Source organism: Sturnira hondurensis, unplaced genomic scaffold (assembly GCF_014824575.4).
Source record: "Sturnira hondurensis isolate 20B ecotype Veracruz unplaced genomic scaffold, ASM1482457v3 Scaffold0004474, whole genome shotgun sequence".
NCBI lineage: Eukaryota > Metazoa > Chordata > Mammalia > Chiroptera > Phyllostomidae > Sturnira > Sturnira hondurensis.
This window is the reverse complement of record NW_028077105.1, coordinates 4,545,042-4,566,234: the sequence shown is the minus strand read 5'-3', so window position 1 is coordinate 4,566,234 and position 21,193 is coordinate 4,545,042. Positions and strand designations below refer to the sequence as shown.

The following is a 21,193-nucleotide window of genomic DNA, read 5'->3' as shown; positions in this document are numbered from 1 at the left end:
ATTATAAAGTACTGATAAAGAAATTATGAAAAAATATTTCTCTATTTTTCAAAGTTTTTTAAAAGTTAAAAATTTTAAATATTTTAGAAGTTAGAACCCTAGGATTTATCCTCAGCATCAGGAAATTTTAGGTACAATTACTGCACAATAGTTAAGGGAACATCTGGTACCTGGGCTGCTCCTGTGATCATATTTGGAATGAAGTCCTTATGGCCTGGAGCATCCATTAATGTAATAACTTTGGTTGTGGTCTCAAACTTTGTCATACCGACATCCATTGTTACTCCCCTTAAAGAAAAAAATTAAGTGGTTAGAATGCATTATATAAATAGTCAGTGTTATGGATTAAATTATTGCATAATAAAGTTAAATGACAGTCTAAATTCTTAAGTAACAATGGAAATTTTATTTCACATAATAGTCTATCACTTTGAGAAATTAAGCTATCATTTTGGGTGGAATTTCTGCTGTAGCAGTACTAAAGCCATATAGCTCTAAAACAAAGTTGTAGCTGCAGCAAGAACTTAAAATAATAGATACTTCTCATTTCCTTTTTTTTCGGGGGAGCAAGCAATGTAGATTGCAAACAAAAAAAGATACATGGGAGCATCTCCAAAAAAGGGAACAGTGAACACTGCGCATGAGAAACAGTAGAATGAGGAATGACCACTATCGAGAGGTAGTTTTTTCCTCCTCTTCTTATGTTTATGCCTCACTCATTAGAGAAATAAATTTATAAAACTTTCATTTGTAAGACTGCTCACTATGTTACACATTTAGAAAACAAAAAATATAAAAGGAGATGCCCACTTTTAAAAAAAGTAATAAAGATGAACAGTAGTTTGTTTCATGTCGCACCTCATGCTTCTTGGAGACCACAGTCACAAAAATGTATAATAGATTCAAATGATAAGAAAGCCCAAGGAAGGTCTACAAAGGTCCTAAGTCACTCTAGACTTCAGGAATTTGAATGAGAAATCGTGTGGGCAATGGACTAGTTGATCACTCATCTGGTTTGCCCAGAATAATCCGGAGTAATGAATGAGCACTTCCTTTAACCGCCTAATATCCCAACAATTACAAGGATACAACTCATGTTCACCCTAGCAGTAAGGTCACTGTGGGTCTCTTTACTCCAGTCATTCCAGCTTAGTCTGAAACCACAGGCCATTTGAGCTTCTGAAAATGATGCTTCGTTCTCTTTAATACCCCCCAAATAACTGCTTTTAGATTAGTGATGATCCCAGACTTACTCCAAGCTTCTCCCAAGACTTTTCCAACTACAACACACTCCTCTGACCCAGCTCTGGCCTGGGTTTTGTAAGACGAAGGATGTGAGTATGTCACTCATTTTACTAATTTCTGTTCAACATTTAAGCAGAACAGAGGATTTATAAATACTTAACATGCTGGGATAGGCATTATATTTTTGAAGTGTTACTAAGGAACATATAGTAGTGAGTTAAAACTCCCATTATGTATCTGGAAGTTTCTCCCCTCCACAGAATGAAGGAATATTCTGAAAACTGCACCATGCTGAACAGCGGAGAACTAGCAGCAGCACAAATATGGCAGATAACCAGCAGGTATATTATTAAAAAAACACTAAAATTATTGATTATTCTAGGAATAAGATTATTATCTTACCTTCCAGCTCAACTCACATATTAAGTAAATTCAAGCAAGTCAATCTAACTTATAGTATTCTCAATTTGTTTACCTACTTAACAGATGACACAAAGAAAAGTTACATATTTTAATCTGTGTGGTAAACTGACAGATGAAAATTATTTGGTCTTCTACTATTTTTCCCTATAGGTTTTCTAAAAAATTGCTATCCTACTAACTTTTCTTATAAGGTTGGAAACAAGCTTGTGATACTATATACAAACTGAAGATGACAACTTAAGAAAATTCCTATTTACCAAAAGAGCTAAGGAATAATGTGATCTCCTTGATTAAGAATTACCTTATATAAGACTATCCAATACTCCAATAAAAATACACACTTATAAAAAGTATGAAAATCCAAATATATTCTCGAATCACATTCAGAATGAAGACATTGGGGAACAGAGAATAACCTCTATGTTGAGTTAGGACTTTCAGTCTGTAATTATTCTGACACAGTTAAAACATCTGCCATTTCGCTTCATTATTAAGGTGTCCTCTTTCTTCCCCCACAGAGCTGCTATTGCCTACCCCATTCCTAACAGATCTAAGGTGATATAGGAGGTCTGTCTAGAAGGTATCCAGCCATGTAATATGAAAAATAGAGACACTTATTGAAGAAAATACAAGACACAAGAAACACTGTATACAGGTGCCTCCATCCCCTTCAAAGTAGGCACCTGGAGACCTCACATAGTTCTTTAATTGCTAGTGACTGCCCATCGTATTTTCCTGAATCCCATCAATAGTCTGAAATCTCTTCCCTTTCAAAGGTGATTTTAGTTTGGGGAAAAGCCAGAAGTCTCAGGGTGCCAAATCTGGGCTGTAGTGGGAAGTCACGTGTGCAATTTGATGTTTCACAAAAAACTATGCATGAAATGTGATGAAGCTGCCCATCACCAGTTGCCCATAGCTGAGGCTTTCTGATCAGAATAGTTTCTGTGGAGGAATGTTCAAGCCTAAGGCAAAACTTGATGCAGATTCGTTGCTCTACTCACTCAGTTATTTTGAATGTGACAGTCACACAGTACACGTGCTCACTGAATGGCATCTTCTGCCCCCACTGACTATTATAGTGAGGTTGCCATTGTTCACACACAGGCATTCCAGTCCACAATCCTTGGCTGCCAGGTTACACTGATGTTGCACAAACAGTTCTCATTATAGTAACAATGGCAGGACTTTTTCCAGACAGGCCTGGTATATCACCACCCTAAAAAGACCTCAGAAGAAGGACTATTTTTTGGCCAGAGCTGCACTCTCCTGACTAGAATCTCCCCGATATTACCACTGAACACAGTATCGGAAACAGAAGTGACTGTGTGGATTAAATGTATATGGCAAGAGACAGGTGCAATTATTTGTTGACTTGCTCATAAAAACATAGTACAAAGATTATAAAATAAATTAAGTTTGGTCATTTCCATTTACTGGTCATTTTGATTTCAGACAGAAGACAGTTTACCACAAAAAGTTACCTTTCCTTTATAACCCAATGTAAAATTAAAGAGTCTTACTCATAATTTTAATTCAAAATCAAGTCAATTTGATATATAGTTAGGGAACTAACAACAGAAACTTCCCCCACTGAATAATTAGCTAAGTGTTTTCAATGCTTTTTAAAAACAATTTTTGGTAAATGTTCCCTTAAAGTATTCTCATAGAACTTGGAATAGTAAAAACATGTAGATTCATTATGTATATAGTAATGAAAACTACAATAAAAATACTTCCCAAATGATTGAAAGCGTTTTTCTAAAAATAGTCTAAAATAGTTCATGGTATGTTTCACACATATTCAACACATTTTACACACTTAATTAAAAGACTACATATCATTTCAGACTGAAAATTTTGAAATATAGTGACTACCTTTCCCTTTCTTCTCCAGTCTCATCCAAGACCCATGCATATGCAAACGAAGCTTTGCCAGCCTTTTTAGCCTCTTGTTCATACTTATGCATAGTTCTTTTGTTTACGTTACCCAGGAGATAAAGCATATGGCCCATCAGAGTACTTTTCCCAGCATCGACATGACCTAAGGAAAATTGATTCAGAATTAATACTAGGTACATTTTCCAGAAGTTGTTCACATCGAGGGATTGCATGAATATATAATTCAGTAGTTCACATCAGTGCTTAGAGTAATAAATACCAATTTCTAATTAAATGATATTTAAAACATCTAAGTGGAGGGAAACGAGCATACCTTATTAGAGAGGAGGGGAATGCCCCTGATTTTTGAAAATTAAAACTGTCAACAAGACATGCCATTTTCAAAATGTTCATGAAATGAAAATATCACAACAAAGCCTAATGACCTCGGTAACTTGGCATTATCTCACCGAGGGTGACTACCAAGCAGCACGCTGCAATGCTCCCTTGCTCTCTGTCCATTACAGCCACAGAGAAACTCTGAGTGGAACAAGAGTCTCCACGCTGCAGCCAGAAAGTTGTCAGGCTACAGCAGAGCTGAGAGCCCAGAGGAACGAAGGACATTACCAATGACCACTAAGTTGAGGAGCTGCTTCCCTCCTTGCCGCTTCTCCAGCTCTGCTTTGATATCTATCTGTTGCCTCAGTTTGCTAGACTTCTTCACTGGCATTTGTGCTGAACTCTGCTCCTCTGATGTTTGAATGGCGTGGGATGGAAGAGCTGATTTAGAAATGGTCTCAAGAACTTCAGAAGCAGCCATGCTGGTATCTTCACTAGGATGTCCTTTTTGAGGTGTGTGGAAACTATGACCATTTTCTTCCGCGGTTACTCTAAAGAAAGCAGAGATAGGAAAAAAGTGTTTAAACCAACTCCACTGATGTCCTATAATGTCAAAAGGGCAGAGAAGTTCTCTCTTCATATTCCTTACACTTGCAAACCTAAAACGACCTCTGCTAAGTGGTAGGAGTCTGTTAAGGTAGAAATGATAAGTAGCTTGACCCAAACCACACAAATACAGACTTGCAAGATCCCAGGAGAAAAACCTTCTACCAAAACGATGATAAGAAGAAAATATCCTGTAAAATAACTGAAATTCAAAATCTAAGCCCACAGACTTAGCCATATAATCCTATCAAAACAGACAGCAGAAAGAAGACACTTTTTAAAAATTGACACTAAATGTGTTGTTCCTGGAGGTAAATTTAGCATTAAAAAATAGTCTTATACCTAACACATTCTTTTACCAGAAGAGAGATTTACAATCTCATTTGCTCCAACACTATCTTTAAGGGAGCTGTCTCTAAATGTCCACATATCCTTAATACTTTTGGCAAAGGGGCTTCAGTTCATCAATTAAAAACATACTTGATTTACTAAAACATACAACATATACTAAACACTGATGTTGAGAAGAAACACTGATATAAAAAGGGGAAAGTTATCCACTATTCCCAAAAGTTTACAATCTAGGAAGGGGCTGAGATACATAAAGTCGAAACAAGACCACCTAGCCACACTCATCCTCTCCCTGACAATTCAGGTGCCTCCCAAAGTAAGCACTGGTCTCAGGCCTCCAGCAGTGCCCTGACTGCTCTGCACAGGAGCTGCAGCCGTGCTGTCCTGTGCACAGCCGAGGACCGGGCTCTGACCCACCAGACTGCGATAGGATCTACCTTCCCCTCACTGACTACTACCGATAAGTAGAATTAGGACAAAGAACAGGTTAAATTGCAAGTTATTAAGAATGAAGCCAATTATATCCAATTTAATGTGGAGGTGGCAAAGAACTACATATAAAAAGTAGTTTATAAAAATCACTTAAGATTGTAGCATAATGGAAATGTGTAAGAATAGTCAATTTATACTTTCTTCTTACCCACTGTACCAAAAAAGAGATTCAGTTTTCTCTCTCAGGGCACTGACCCTTAATCCTGCGCCTCAGGAAAGGGAGAGACACATTAGCTACATTTGTAACTTTGTTAAAAACCTCACATCCATTTCTATTTTATTTTGCTTTGCAAATCTCCACTAGCCAATTTTGGTGTTCATTTTTAAACAATGCTTGAACAGACTAGCTTTATCTTGGACTACAGGGGAAAAAATTTACTAATGTAAAAAATACTCCCATTCTTTTAAAAGATTCCAACAGACCGAAATAAGTGAAATCAAACTCAGATTACACTTTGCAAACATTTATCTGAACATCCAGAGCTAGTTTTAACACCAAAACATGACATGTAGGAGTTAAAAAAAAGGGCTCAGCTAGAATGACTACATACATGATACGGAGAGATCTGCTTGGTCACACCGAGGCTTCGGATCTACTCAGAACTGGGAGAAATAACAATCTTCGGCTGCACGGCCTTCCGGTTTTAGTTACAGAACCCTCCCAAACATGCTGACTCCAACATGGAAAACGGATGGAGGAGGAACAGCTACAGTGGACAGAGTAGGCAGAGGCCTGAAGCTCAGCTCACCTGCCAACCCAGGCAGGGGCGGCTCAGGATAAGGAAGGACTTCACAAAACATGGGTCTGACTTGATTATTTTCACTTACAATTCAGTGACATGAAAAGTTTGCTTTTTTCTCACTTTCATGATAATATCCTTTTTTAAGTAGACCTAAGGTAAACTAAAAATTAATTCACTAAATTAACAGTTAGAGGGAAGTGATTAGAAAAGTAATTAGAAAAGCATTCTGGGTTAAGTGTGTACTTAGTAAAAAAGTTGTGCATATTATGAAATAAAAGTTAATATTTTTAAACCTTGAAAAATCTCTAACATAAGTCTAAAATGACCATTCTGGGTTTTAGGCTCTAATTACTGATTGATATGAAAAAAAGAGTAACTTGGTTGAATGATTATTTACTTGGGTGCTTCCTGATATAATTTTGTAATTTTAATTATTATTATAAAATGATGTCTGTTTTGCTTCCACACCATATTTTCAAAAGTGGAAATATGAGCCTAGAAGCTTAATCTTTCTTCTTGTTCGAATGACACTGGAAAGCTTATCTGCATGCTGCTTTCTAAGCCTCCTGAAACCTTTTGCATGATGATTAAAAATCCTTAGAACGAGAAATTGTGTGACTGACTGATCTCTAATAGGATTCAATGGTACTGCAGACATAAAGGTAAAAGGGCATTTATGACTCTGACAGCCCAACCCCAATTCAGAGAGAAAAGACACACAGTGAAAGCTTTCTGTGACTACAGCAGGATTTAAAATTCTCTTCATGGTCTAAAATTATTCAAATTAAAAGTTAACTTTTTCATTCATCTAATAATTTAACCAACATATACCAAACACCTACTATGTCCTAGATATAGTGAGTTCTTTCCCTCACTAAATCTGAAATCTTATAAATAAATCTTGCTTTTAAAAATCAAATAATTGAACTGGGTGATCACTGATTCTTCCTAACCAAGAGGCATGATACATCAATGACTTACAAGAATGTTGTAAGGAAGAAAAAAAAGTTCACTGAGTTTATATTTCTTGGAAGTTAAAAAAAAAATCCTCTACTGTTTATATTTGATACTAGTGCTTCTTATCTATCTAAGTTGCAAAGAAAATGTAAGTAAGTAAAAATTTAGGGAATGATTTAAAAATCTAAAACATTTTAAAGAGGCAAAAAGTTAGTGTTTTCAAGCTTTGCTGTTAAGCCTCAAGCAATCCACTTCCCGTGTCTATAAAAACTCCTGGGAGAATCCTAGAGACTGAGGAGAAGGAACAAATAATGAGTGTTACCAATGCATGACTTATTACCATTTTTCACTAGCTATCCGAAATTTGAGGCATGTTTCATTTTATATGCCATGACTTTGTTACACTGATACATTTTAATGTGAAAAATTAAAATTGTTAAAATAATTAGCAAAAAAATTAATGATTCCTTGATTGACCAACTATACAGTACATGTAATTCCCAACTGCTGCTTCTCTACGCCATCTAGTGGCATATGTAGTCTCTATCTCACAGCATTAGATTTCACAAAATCAGTTTTGTTTAAGTAGCTATAATTTAATTTATATGAGAAAAGAGACAGTGAGATAGATAAGTAACATACACTAGATAAGTCTAGAATTAAATCTAATTTCTCATCCCCTCTTTTTCTATCATGAGCTATTGAAGACTGTGATAGTTCAATGTTAATAATATAATTTTCTTACAGTCTAATAGGAGACAAACGAATTTCAAAAAAAGGTGGGGATTATAAACCTTACCCAGGCACTTCAAATCCCATGGTTTGCTTCCTTCCAGACACAGTCATTTTAGCAACTTTTGGCACAATTTCAGATTCACTTTGAGATGACCGGGTATGTATTGATTTTCCTAATGAAAGAGCAAAATATAAAAGTCTAATTAAAGTTCACTTCTAGAAACATACATTACATATTATATGTCACATAAATATTATGATCATTACATTTCACAGAATTCATGTCTTTATAAACATATCTTTTCTCTAAAAAACTGTAGTGAAATATTAAAAAGCTAAAAAAATTCTTCTGTCACTCTATTCTGGAAAACCCCCTATATCAGATCTTTATTATGCTTAACCTCCACCAAATCTCTTCCTAATTTTGAACTGACTCTTAAGTTTCATTATTAAGAGGTCACAGGACGGTTTCTGCACTAAGCCTTGTTCTGACAATACACACAGACCCCCCGTCTCCTCTCCCACCACACCCTTTCACAATACTAAAATTGTTCGGTCAGTTAACAGATGGCTAAACTATTTTTAATCCTGTGATACCTATTAACTGATGAGAAAGTTGAGTCTGCTGAATTGTGCTGAACACTGCGTTCATTTTATTTGCACACAACACTAGACTTAGTAAGCTATATGCTATCTATAACAAATATGGGGGAAGAGAGAAAGTAGAAAAAGTTAATTAAGAACACAGAGAATAAATTATGAGCTAGATCAAAGTAAGACTTAATGCACTAGATCCTTTAAATATATGTAATAATCATGTAATTCATGAAGTTCTTTAGTATGTGTCATTATAATTTTCAAGAAGAATGCCATCAGGATTGGGTCCACATAAAACTATAGAAGCTGCATATGCTACACTGGTAAATATATATATGTGTGTACACACACAGAGAGAAAACTTTAAAATTAGAAGAGATTAATTATAGCATTCATTCAAGATGTTTGTTATTCACCTACTATATGCCAAGCTCTATGCTGGAAATACAGTAACAAACAAAAGCAGACATAATCCTTGTGCTGAGAAAGCTTACAGTCTAGTGGGGAAAGGTATTAAATTATCTCAAAAAATGAAATTAAAATCAAAACTATTATTAGTGTTACAATCTGCATAGGGTGCTATAAGATTTTGTGATAGAGCACCTGAATTAAAGCACTTCTGTAGAAAAATGAGAGTTGAACGAAGATGCAAAACATGAGTAAGAATGAACTGCAGAGAAAAAAAGAGCATTCCAACTAGAGGGGATAGCTTGCATACCAGCCCTGGTGTAGGAGGCAGCTTGTCACTTCCGAGGGAGGAAAAGAAGGGCAGAGGGAGCACAGTTAAATGGCAGGAAAGGCGGTGGCCAGGCAATGCAGGACCTTAAGGCCATACCAAAGATCCCAATGTTTGTTCAAAAAGAATTGAAAGTCACCAGAATGATGTATGCAAATGGGTATGGGAGGAAAGACATGATAAAGGGCTAGGCTCAAGGGAGAGTTCTGGGCTAAAGCACGTGCTTATGACTTAAATGCACATAACAGACATGAGTGAGATGGCCAAGGGACAGAATGCAGAATACGAGGAGTGGTCTTAGAACAACACTCTGGAATAACCTAGCCTGTAAGTGAAAGAGAATAGAGGACAATGAGCCTGTAAAAAGGGGCCAGCAGGGAGAGCCAGGAGAGGACAGTGCCAAGGAGGCTAAGAACAGAGAGTGCTTGACCAGCAGGGAGAGCCAGGAGAGGACAGTGCCAAGGAGGCTAAGAACAGAGAGTGCTTGATGGAGCTGGTATCACTGCTCAAGTGAAATGAGGGCTGAAAACATGCAAACGCCTAATGACACAATCCTTTTAGACAAAGGTCATTTGTAGTTTTAGCAAGAATCATCTGAGAGAAGTGAGAGTAAAAGCCAGAATGGGTTAAAAAATATGAGGAAGATAAGAAAACACAGGTAGCAATATATGCCCATGATCTCCTATCCATTATTTTGAAAGCCAAAATCTCTGAAAAATTAAGGGTTTTTTGTTTTATTTAATAACTCTTTGGAAGCACAACCTGACCTGGACTGACATGAAGCTATTCATAGCCCTCAGTTGTCCCACTTACAGTGAAAACCTATAAATTTTAGTGCAGGATAACAATGTGATGACCACAGGGCTCATACCATAGATGGGATGTACATATTAATGCTTTTCAAAATCCAGAAAATGCTGAATTCTGAATCAATTCAGGTCTCAAAAGCTTTACACAAGAGAATACAGATGTGCATAAACTACTCTTAAAGTGTGGCTGGGAAGGGAGGAATGTGGTTGAATGGCAGTCAAAGGGGGTGTGGGAGCAGCTGATGGAGAAGACAAAAATAAAAGGGGATGTTTGAAAGTACTAGGAAGAGAAAAGATCACTTTAGATATTTTAGAATTTCTGAAAAGGTAGAAAGGGATGAGATCCGAAGCACAGGTAGAAACTGAACTAAGGTAGAAGACAGGCTCTTACATGGTAACAGAAGGCAGATTTGTATGTTGAGGAGCTGGAAGATGAAAATTCCTAATGGTTAGCTTCTATTCACTCCATAACAGAGCAAGCAGCTAATTACCTGCTAAGACTAAGGGTAAATGAGGAAAGTAAAAAGTTGGTGAAGCAAATAAAAGTTTTCAGTAATCTCTGCACAAAAGAAAATGATTTGAACACAAAGAAAATTAGGAGAACTGGTGGGTAATATTGAGAGCCCACTTAAGATTTGTACCAATGAACTTATAATGAAATCAACCTGCACTTCCATGTGACTTTCTCTAGCAATGTTCAGCAACTCAGGAAGAGGCGCGGAGAAGACACTAAATGCCTCACCCAGGCTTAAGTTTCTACCCAAAAGGAACAAAAAGAAAGCGGAAAGACAAGGTAGCTGAAGGTAGTAACAAAGGGAGAAAGTTGAAATTACAAATCATAAACCCTAAACTAGATTTAAAAAATAAAATATGGGTACTGATACACTGGAGGAAAGCAGAGGTCCATAGGTCAAGAAGAGGTCACGGCAAAAGAAGCACAACCAGGTGATTGTGGTCAGGATGAAGTGTGTAAATTTATAATTTTGAATAAGGGGGCATTAGCAAATTGCTGATAAGAGGTGAAGGTCATTAGAAATGAAGTGGTCGAGGAACTGAAAGCCCGGGGTGTCTAACCCGGTATTTACCCACCATCGATGCACAAGTAATCTATGGTCACGATACCTGAGATTGGAGAAGAAAACTGTAAGCCAGCCTGCGAAGTCTCCAATTAACATGAAAAAGTGGCCATGCGGTTGTTGAGAAGATGACAGCAGTGAGGACTAACCCAAAGGCTGCTTCAGGCAAAAAGGCAGGAACTTTAAGGGAGCAGAGATTTAAAGAAAATAAAAAGGATGGAGTAATAGCAATGTTGGAAAAGTCGGTAAAGAGAACAAAGTTCACCTTCCAGGCACTGAGGTTTCAGAGGATATAAATGAAGGAAAGGAAGTGGGGGAAAAATACCAGGAAAACACTGAAAATAACAGATGATTTGCTTTTCTGAAAAAAGTAGTTCCTGGAGTTATAGCAAACATAGAGCGAAGTGAAAGATGAGTGAGGGTCAGGAAGGAGGACACAGAGAGCATCATCCTGACATTCCGTGAATGAGTGTTCAGAGGGTGACGGTGGGGGCGGAATACCGTGATTAAGACAAGAAAAAGAGGCAAGGTGAGTTCTGGCTTCTGTTAAAAGAATAGGGGAGAAGAACCATAAAGCACAAAAATGTCTCAACCCAGGCTATACAAGACTAACTCCCACTTCCTTTTCATTCATTTTCATACCTTCCAACCATTTTGCATGAGGAAAATTTCTTGACCCACTTATGTACATTGAAATACTGTAATTCTGACTTTAAAAAAACAGGTGGATCCTAACATAAAAGGTCTCTAAGCACAGACAGAAATCATAACATGATTATATAATATTTCCAGGGATACAATAAATGTATTTTCCATTCCTGGTCATAATTATTTATAGGACATCAAACTCAAGATGTAGTCTTCCAAACTTTTGGTTACATAAGTGCAAGTGTTTTTTTAGAGGGAAAAAGTTCACTATTATGGACCTGAATACCACCCACTAGAGTTTTAAACCTTTTATTTCAGACTATTGTGAATTTCAATGAAATCTTCTGCCTGCACATTGACATAATTCAGACTCCCTCCTTTGGTCTTTACACACACTCAGTATTTGACTACTAGCTTTTTGGGGGTAGAAACTGCCTCACAGGTACGTTCCCCCTAGTCCACAGACTGACACAGTACTCTGATGACAGCATTCAATAAACAGTTTAATTATTAAACCCTAATGGTTTAAATTTTAAAACCATGAGTTGATCTCTACTGTTTTTGCAAGTTATTTTAGATCTCTTCTTGGGACAATAACCTCCTCAGTTTACCGGCTCTACCTACTTCTTGCACTTAATGCCAGCTACCTCCTAATGTTTAGAGATCTGGAATCCAGAGAGCCAACTCGGCACTTGCCACAGGCGCTTTCATGCGCTCTTCCACCAGGTGCTTTTCACATGCTCTCCACCTTCAGAGCACCCATAAGGGAGGGTTTTTATTCCTACTTTAGAGTTGCTGAGGTCATCCAACCTGTGACCTAGTCAGATTTTTTAAAAGGTATGAATCACATGGTGGCTATTATCAACGAGCTCATACCCTACTGAGAGATAAGTATAAAAGTTGTGGAGATGAGTTATAGAGACAATAAGCAAGATAATTCAAAGTATGTACCTGAGTGATTACGGAAGAACTTAATGAGATTTAACCTGACTCTAAAAAATAAAGAGACAAAAGTAACATGAGAAAAGGCATTTATTTTAATGGGGCAAAATTCTGAAAAGAGCAATGTTTAATAAACTTTTATAGTAAGACTATATAATTGAAGCTTTGCATGAAAGCCCCTTTTTAAAATAATTCTCTTTTTTTAAAGATTTTATTTATTCATTTTTAGAGAGAGGGGAAGAGAAGGAGAGAGAGGGAGAGAAATATCAATGTGTGGTTGCCTCTCATGTGTCCCCTGCTAGGAACTGGCCTGCAACCCAGGCATGTGCCCTGACTGGGAATCGAACCACGGTTGTTTGGTTCGCAGGCCCTCACACTCAATCCAGAGCTACACCAGCCAGGGCAAAGGCTTTTTTTTTTAAGAAAAAGATATCTTTTATAGACTTGTTTTTAAGTATTCTGTCTTTCTCATCTAATAAGTAAAAAAGCATAAAAGAGAAGTAGTATTAAACATCCTAAATTAGGAAAGACAATTACTGAGACTGTTTATAAATGGGGAAGGCCACACTCAAATTAGGTAAAAGAAAAACCATAGAAACTTATATGTGATGTCTTCATAAAATTCAGCTACTATGTCTCATCATTCTACAATAACTTTACTTTTCTCAAGCCACTGAGACCCCCCAAGCTTCAGTCTTAGGGTGCTATTTAAATTGAACAGATAGTGTCCAACCTGAAATAATCAATTCTAATTAGTCTACTACGGCTAGAAATATAGTATGGCCAGTCTATTTCTAGTATGGCTAGAAAATTCCAGAACTTAAGCCTTGATCTAGTCATCAAATATTCCAGAGACTGAGTTTATCCCACTTCAAAATGAGGGTATCACCACCTACACCGTCTATCTCACAGAGATGTTGTAACAAATACTATATATGTGAAAGCACTCAACTATTAATTTTTTAATATTCTCAAACAAAACCTTCCTTCTATGGAATTATCTCATCATTATTCATGTAGACTCCTTGCCAGAAAACTAAATTAAAAATGGTTGCTTAAGTCCATGGTCAGTATGTTTCCCGCAATTATTTTTAGTTTGAATACTGCTGCACCCATTAATCTCCCTTTTTCAAGTGATTTTAGATGATAATAGGGTGAACAAATGCTAGATGCACCTAGTTATAGACAGGAACACAAAAAAGTATGCATACCTTGCCTTGAATTTAGTATTAGTATTTTTTTTACTTAAGTGTCATGAAAAAAAAAGCCATGAATGACCCGGTAGTACGAAATGTAACCAACGGGACTATCTGAGAGGAAAACAAGCTGAGCTGATGCTAAAGTTCATCTGGAAGAGCAAATGTGAGAGGATGTACAATAAAATTTTAAATTAAGAATGACAGGGAAACAGAACTACCAGATATGAAGACTTTCCATGAACCTGAAGTAAATCAGTATATGGTAAAGACAAAAGAGTAGTTTGATGAATTAGAATAGAGTATCTACAAATGGACCAATGAACAGGAATATATATGTTAATACACAACAATAATAATACTTCAGTATATGAATAATATATAGAAAATTATCTTATACACACTCATAAACAGAATTCAGTATTTGCAAAGAGAGGTTTCAAATCAGTGGAAAAAGATGGGTTACCAACACTTTGTTGGGAATACTGGCCATTCATTTGAATAAGGGCTCTATCATGTCCATGCTGTGTCATATAACTTTCTTGTTTATTAATGATATTAACAAAAAAATTTTATAATATTCAGATAAGACTGATGAATCCTACATAAAAAATTTTAAATTTCTCCCTGATTATGGTTACAAGTGAATATAAAGTACACAAGGGGTTAATATATATAATAAAAGAGCTCCTACAAACCTACTAAAAAATACTCAGAAAAAGTGAGCAATAAATGGACCAGATCAAAATATACAACTCAAAGAAAGGTATGGCAGAAAAAAGGGAAGATGGAGAAAAAAGGGAGGAGAGGGGATCGGGAGGAGCTGGGGAGCGGGGACTGAAAAGAGGTGTCAGTGGGGGAGGGGCACAGAGGGACGGGGGAAGGGGGAGGAGCAAGTAAAGGTACTTTTACGTTTTTATTAGCACCCAGTGTTCCCAAAGGAAGGGGGGAAGAACGCTGCCACTGCTGGCTAGAGTACCATCTGCTCCACTTCCGGCAGGAGAAATGGGAGAAAATCAGAAGTTATTACGGTGTACAGTGCACTTCTGGAAATGCATTCTGTCTCGATTTTTCTTAGACTAAATTAAAACCTATTTAGCAATAACACTTAGAATCAGTGTACCACAACCCACACACTTTCCTTCAGTGACCCTGCTCACAACATAATACTGAAACGTCCACTGGAACATTCATGTTTTGAAACAACATTACAAAGTCCATCCGATCAATCATTCGATGACAATTTTATACTCTGACTGTTCTAGTAGGCTGAAAGTAATGCTCTAAAAATTCTGTCCTCTACATTAAGTAATCAATCCCCCTGTTTAGACTCCGGGGCTCCAGGACAGCAGGACTGCATCTTTTTGATTTCTCTACTTCCAGCACCCAAGTATTTGGTACATTGTACAGAACCATTTCCTGATAGGTCTTCCAATGCTTGGATAAATTCCTAAAGAACTGAAGGTGAAAACTAAAAGGTAATTATAAATGTGACTTCTTTGAACATGTATTTTTACTAGGTTAAAAAATAAATCATGGTAAAATCCATCCTGTCCTTCTGGGATTCTCAGTAGGATTTCTCAACCTTGGAACTACCAATATCCTGAGCAGGGTATTTTTATGTTTTGGGGAGTTGTCCTCTGCATTGTAAGATGTTTAGCAGCACCCCAAATATGTGTCTGGACACAGCCAAATGTCCCTTTGTGGAGCCAAATCACCTCCAATGGAGAACTACTGCTCTCAACAGTTATTAGTAAAGAATTAAATACATATTACAAACCCTACATACATTCAACACCTCAAACATATGTATTATTAATACATACATACATATATATCTTATCCTCTTGCCAACAAAATGAGCAATTCTAGTCTTTTCCCATCCAGCCAAGCTTGAAACTTCAGTTACTGTTTCCCCTCTCGAAACCTCTCTATCCAATTAATACTAATTCCACTAACTTTTCCCTCATAAATATTTCTCAGATTTGTCCTTTCCTTTCCCATCTACCTGGGCCAGGCCCTCAGGGTCTCAGGCCTGCACGTTAGATACAGGCTCTGTCTGCTTTCTGTCTTACTGACGAAACCCTGTCCCACCCATCACTAGGTTTCGCATCATCTCACTCACCAGGTAAAATGTATTCAGTGGCCCTGAACATAAATAAAATCTGCTTTTATATAGTTATTTGAAATATTACCCCAATTTACCTTTCGAGACTCACCTCTTCCTTACTACTTCCATAAGGAGACCAGGGTTCCCTGGATGTGACTGTTCCAAGGAATCCTGGATTATGGATAACAAAGTGTTTATCACTTTGTTATCTCACATCCATAGCCTTGGTCCATGCTATTTCCATGTTCATGCAAATGCCATTACTTTCATGAAAATTAGTAATACAAGGCAAGGCAAGGCTTCTTGATAATGCATAAATCACAGGGGTCAATCCCACCACTGTATGACCAAAGATTCTTGGATTCATCCCACAAAGTTTTACCAAACCTTATGAGGTAAAACTACTAATAAAGTACATGTAAATTTGCTTGCATACTTTTATGCTCCCACAGGAGAGCCCCCGTAACCACTACATGTCAAAACCTTCCAATTCATCGGTTACTTAGTATTTGGGAAGGTGGGTAAGACATGCTACTCCATTGCCAAAGAGCTTGGGTTGAATCCAGGCTCTGCCACTTGTGAATTCAAGAGAATCAGTTAACTTCTCTGTACCTAGCTTCCTCATCTATGAAATGACAATTATAGAACCTGCCAAATAGTGATGTAGAGAAACTAAATGAGTCACTATATGTCATGTGCTTAGAGCAATACCCAGTATATACTAAGTACTCAACACTTCATACCTCGACATAAACAATCTGTGGGCCTCTGATATCACCAAAATATCAACTTTCTTTTCCTCATTTGACACCAGGGAATCTACAAACTACTCTCTAGCAGTCACATATTAACTCGTGATAGAAAAGAGGGAAATGCCAACTATGTGACACTATGCTAGGGACTGGGATAAACAGACCAAAGAGTAAGGTATGATTCCTATCCTGAAGAGACTAAGTCTAACAGAGCCACAACACAAGCATAGGATTATACTATGAAATGCTGGCCGCAGGCACAGTGAGAGTGCATATAAAAAGTACTAACCACTCACAATGAGAAAACTAGGCAAGGTTTCCTTCCAAAGGTCCCTAATGAATCTTGGAACAAAACAAAAAAAATAAGGAAAAGGGGATCAGGAAACACACCACCATCAGCATGGCTGAGACACAGGGAGATTAACAGGTGAGACAAAATTATGGACAGAAAATCTGGGAACTCATTCAGAGCCATGAACCTTTAGGCACTTGATTTTGAAATATAAGAGCCACTAAAATAAGTTAATCACTGGAATATCATACAGTGATTTTAAAACTTATTCTGACCATAGCATGAAAAATGGATTGCAGATGCAAGACTGAAGGAAGGGCAGTTAATAAGTTGTGCTAGTATGTATAAAAATGCTATAGACTGATCAAAGAACAATGGAGAAAGGGGTATCTAAAAGATATTACAAGGTAAAATTAGGGACACTTGACACCTTGACATATGAAGGGCGGTGCCAGAAAGGACAGTTTTCAGTTTTCCAGCAAGAAAGGTGGTTATGTCATCACCAAATGGAGAATACAAATTCCAGAGAATGAACTGAACTAAGAGAAGTCTATTGTCAGGAGCTGACTCCTCTTGGATGGTCCTCTCATTAAGTGTAAAATTACAGCAGTGCACAGAGAAAATGCTTCCCCCTAAATAAACGGGCAATGTCGCCAAAGACTTATTTTTTTAAATGCTTCCTAGATACTATCTCAGGTCCTCACATTTTTCAAGTTAAATTATAACATGTTCTTGGCACTAAGAACACGAAGATGAGTAATCGTCTATTTTCTTTCAGGTAGCTTTCATTCTAGATGTGGTGGACATGCAGATAGACAAGACGGAGAGAAACAGACAAGGAAGTAAGAGAATTTTACAGGAGACCACAAGTGCTATGACTGCAGCTGAGCAAGTAGAAGAGCACAGAAAATGAGGAAAGGGGGACAGGCATTAATAGTGGTAATAAATGTTAAGGAGGCAAAAAAAAAAGATCTAAATTCCTAGGACTGCAAATTAGATATGAATATAAAACACACTGGATTTGAGATTCTTTGAAGACAAACAGAAGCAGGGCAGAAACCTGGATAATCAAGTGTACAGAACAGGAGTGAGAGTGCTGTCAAACACATAAAGCAACTGAAGAACTGGGAATGGATGAGAGAGCCTACGGAAGATGAAAGGTCAGAAGCCAGCCAGTGAAGGATTCCAAGAGGCAGGCAGAAAATACGTAGTCACACTCCTTGTAAAGTCCTTACATGAATTTAGATTTATACAATCGCGTAATGTTGTGGGCTGCATTTTTTTAAGAGGCCATTTTATTCAACCCATTATTTACAGATGAAAATTTAAGTAAATCCCTAAAGATCACAAGCCTAATTAGGAAATTTTGCTCTTGCTTTCTCCAGGCTGTTTCCAAGGCACCCACCTCCCCCTTTCCACTCATTTCTGCTTGTACCTCCTCATGGAACTGATTTTTCCCAAGACAACTGAACCAGATCTATTTTGAAATTAAATGTATATAAAAATATTTGATCAAGTACCTCTATAAAATGCTTTGTCCTGATTATGATTTTGTGATTTTGGTGAGGCTCATAATGATCACTTCAGACACTTCTGATAATAGTGAATAATAAAATCAATAATTCTGATTTGGTTTAATATTTTCATTTCGGAATCTCCTAAGAATATACATAGTTAGAGCCTAGCAGTCAAACCATTCTCTGTTTAGTAAGGTTTCTAATACAACTGAACCTTCTGACAGGAAACCAGAAAGCCACACTGCTGTCCCTAACCTACGCCTGCACACAACCTTCATACCTGTCACTTGCGCCGACTTTAGATGGGGAAAGCACCTGCCATGAATTCTATCAATTTCCGGTCACACATTATCTCCAATCCTTGAAAATGGTAACTCCAGTCCAAAAATGGTATGACTTGAAACCAAAAACCTTTATTGCATATCCTCACGTAGCATGTTTTCGGTCTGTATTATAAAACATCAACATAAAGAATGTGCCTTACCTCTCCAACTAACGTACGAAACCAGAAGGGTACTTCTCTTATTTTCCACAATATATAATCCAGTGCCAGACACATATTAGTTCCTCAAACACCTGATAACATTACATAATTTTATGTATGAAAAAAAGTAATATATCCTCTAAGCCAGTGATTCTCAGCTTGGAAAATCAAAAAATAAAACAAAGACACCCTTGCCTCTGTCCCTTTGAAAATCATTGTCACTGGCAGAAACTCATGTTAACAAGGTGTTATATCTCTCAAGTGTCCTGGGAGAGAAAAGAACGATTGGGAATGACTCTGTTGGTATAAAACTATATAACAGACGAAGAGGTGAGGTTTGTGTAAGTTATACAACTTGTCAAACCAGCTGAACATTCTCTGCAAATTGCAATTACCTGGCACTGGTGGCTGGTGCGAACTTCATAACTAAAAAGACATTTAAAGATCCACCACAAATCAGGAAATTAGTTCAGATGACCTTTTAAGGTTCCTATTCTCATAATTTTATTTTTAAAAAATAACTATTTAACCTATTCAGTGAGAATCTCTTCCCCCTACATACACGCACACACACACACACATGCATCATTAATCACCAAATGACATCAACTGAAATTTTCTTGAAAATTTAATAGTATCACCCATATTAAATAGGTTATTAGTTAATGAAAATGTTGTTGAGGAAATAATATTCATAAATCCAATAAGAACCAAGGTTTGGGTTTTTTCATATAAAACCTATAAATAAACATAAGAGGTATTAGCAAGGACAATTTTTAAAGGTAAGCTTTTTTATCTGACAGCACTAATTTCAAATTTGAACAATACCAATAAAGATGTGAAAATACTAGTTCAGAACACTAGTTTTAATTTTAAATTAAAAATGCCTTCTATAATTTCTTAATCAAAGTTGTAAAAGCATTCTCTGAATCAAAATGGGATCTAAAAAAATAAATCCACATTGGAAAATGTGTGCAGAGTGGGAGAGGAATATACAGAGATACAAATAAAAAAAGAAATATACAGGATATACATTTGTCTGTATAATAACTGCATGTAAAAACCTTAACAACAAAGAATAAAAATGCATAGAAAAAAAAGGAAAGAAAATATGGCAAAACACAAGACTGTTGTCTTTGGGTAAAAAAATCATGAGCAACTGTTTCCCCTTTTTCTACATTAAGAATGCATTACCTTGACATTGAGGAAAATAGTAAGATAGAGCTAATTTGAAAGATTTCAAAGGTGGAAGTAATTTTCTATATTAATTTTCTATATTTATATGGTAAAGAGAAATATTCAACATAAATTCACAATAAATTCTTAATATAAAACAAATTCACAATTTAAAGTCATTCAGATCAGAACACCTTGAGCTTAAAAAACATTTTAGGTTATTCAGAAAAAGAAAAAAACAAGTTTTACAGTTAGGTTCACTTATCAACCATATTGTTCCTATGAATGTTTCAATATGCTAGTACATATTGGTACATGTAAAGAAAAACAAGATTCAAAGAAATCACTGTTAAATTTTCAATAAAAAATTACTTCAAGTATGAAGTCTTTTCACTGAATCTGGCTACACATTTAAATTCTAGTTATCAGATGTACATTCAGAAAGTACACCAGCAGGCTACGGAGAATAAACCACTTCCTTCAATAATACAGATGCACTGTGATTTATAATTAAGTATGAATTTTTTTTCACCTTAAAACATCCTTTATTGCATAACTTGCCTAATCAAATCCATCATGCAGCATTAATCTCCTTACACACAGAAGAAAAATACTTTCTACCCCAAATAATTCATGGGGCTCAGAGTTCAAATTTCTATAACTGAGCTAGCAAATTTTTTAAATTAATAAACTTTAGATGAAGAGATTCCAACCTGTATACTAGATTGCATTATATACCTCAAGGTAGCACACACACAATTTATAATTAATACACACAATAAATTTATATTAGGACCATTCTGTATCAACAAAAATTCTTGTTACTTGAAGAGCTAAAGAATAAAGGCAATATTGTGTTACTAATCATTTTTCTTAAAAAAAGAGAAACCATTTACACCTTTTTACATCTTATTTGCAAATATTTAATGCTGAGATAAAAATTTTGTTAGACCAGAAAGAGGATAACCTACAAAACAAAGCCTTTTTATTTTACAATATGAAACTATATAAATCAAAACCCTTCAAAAACTACTACACAAACACATCAGTGTTCCTCACCAGGCTTCCTCTGACCTCTGTTTCACTCAC

At 36.5% G+C, this 21,193-nt stretch overlaps 1 protein-coding gene across 1 annotated transcript in view; it reads right to left on the bottom strand.

Annotated features, from left to right (window-relative positions):
- The window catches only part of HBS1L (HBS1 like translational GTPase), a 93,056-nt gene that overhangs the window by 28,667 nt on the left and 43,196 nt on the right, over positions 1-21,193 (bottom strand). The window contains exons 5-8 of the mRNA XM_037045704.1: positions 7,834-7,942; positions 4,174-4,436; positions 3,544-3,709; positions 171-288 (exon numbers count right to left, since the gene is read on the bottom strand). Of these exons, the coding sequence (XP_036901599.1) occupies positions 171-288; positions 3,544-3,709; positions 4,174-4,436; positions 7,834-7,942 (656 nt within the window). The remainder of the gene's footprint in view (positions 1-170; positions 289-3,543; positions 3,710-4,173; positions 4,437-7,833; positions 7,943-21,193) is intronic.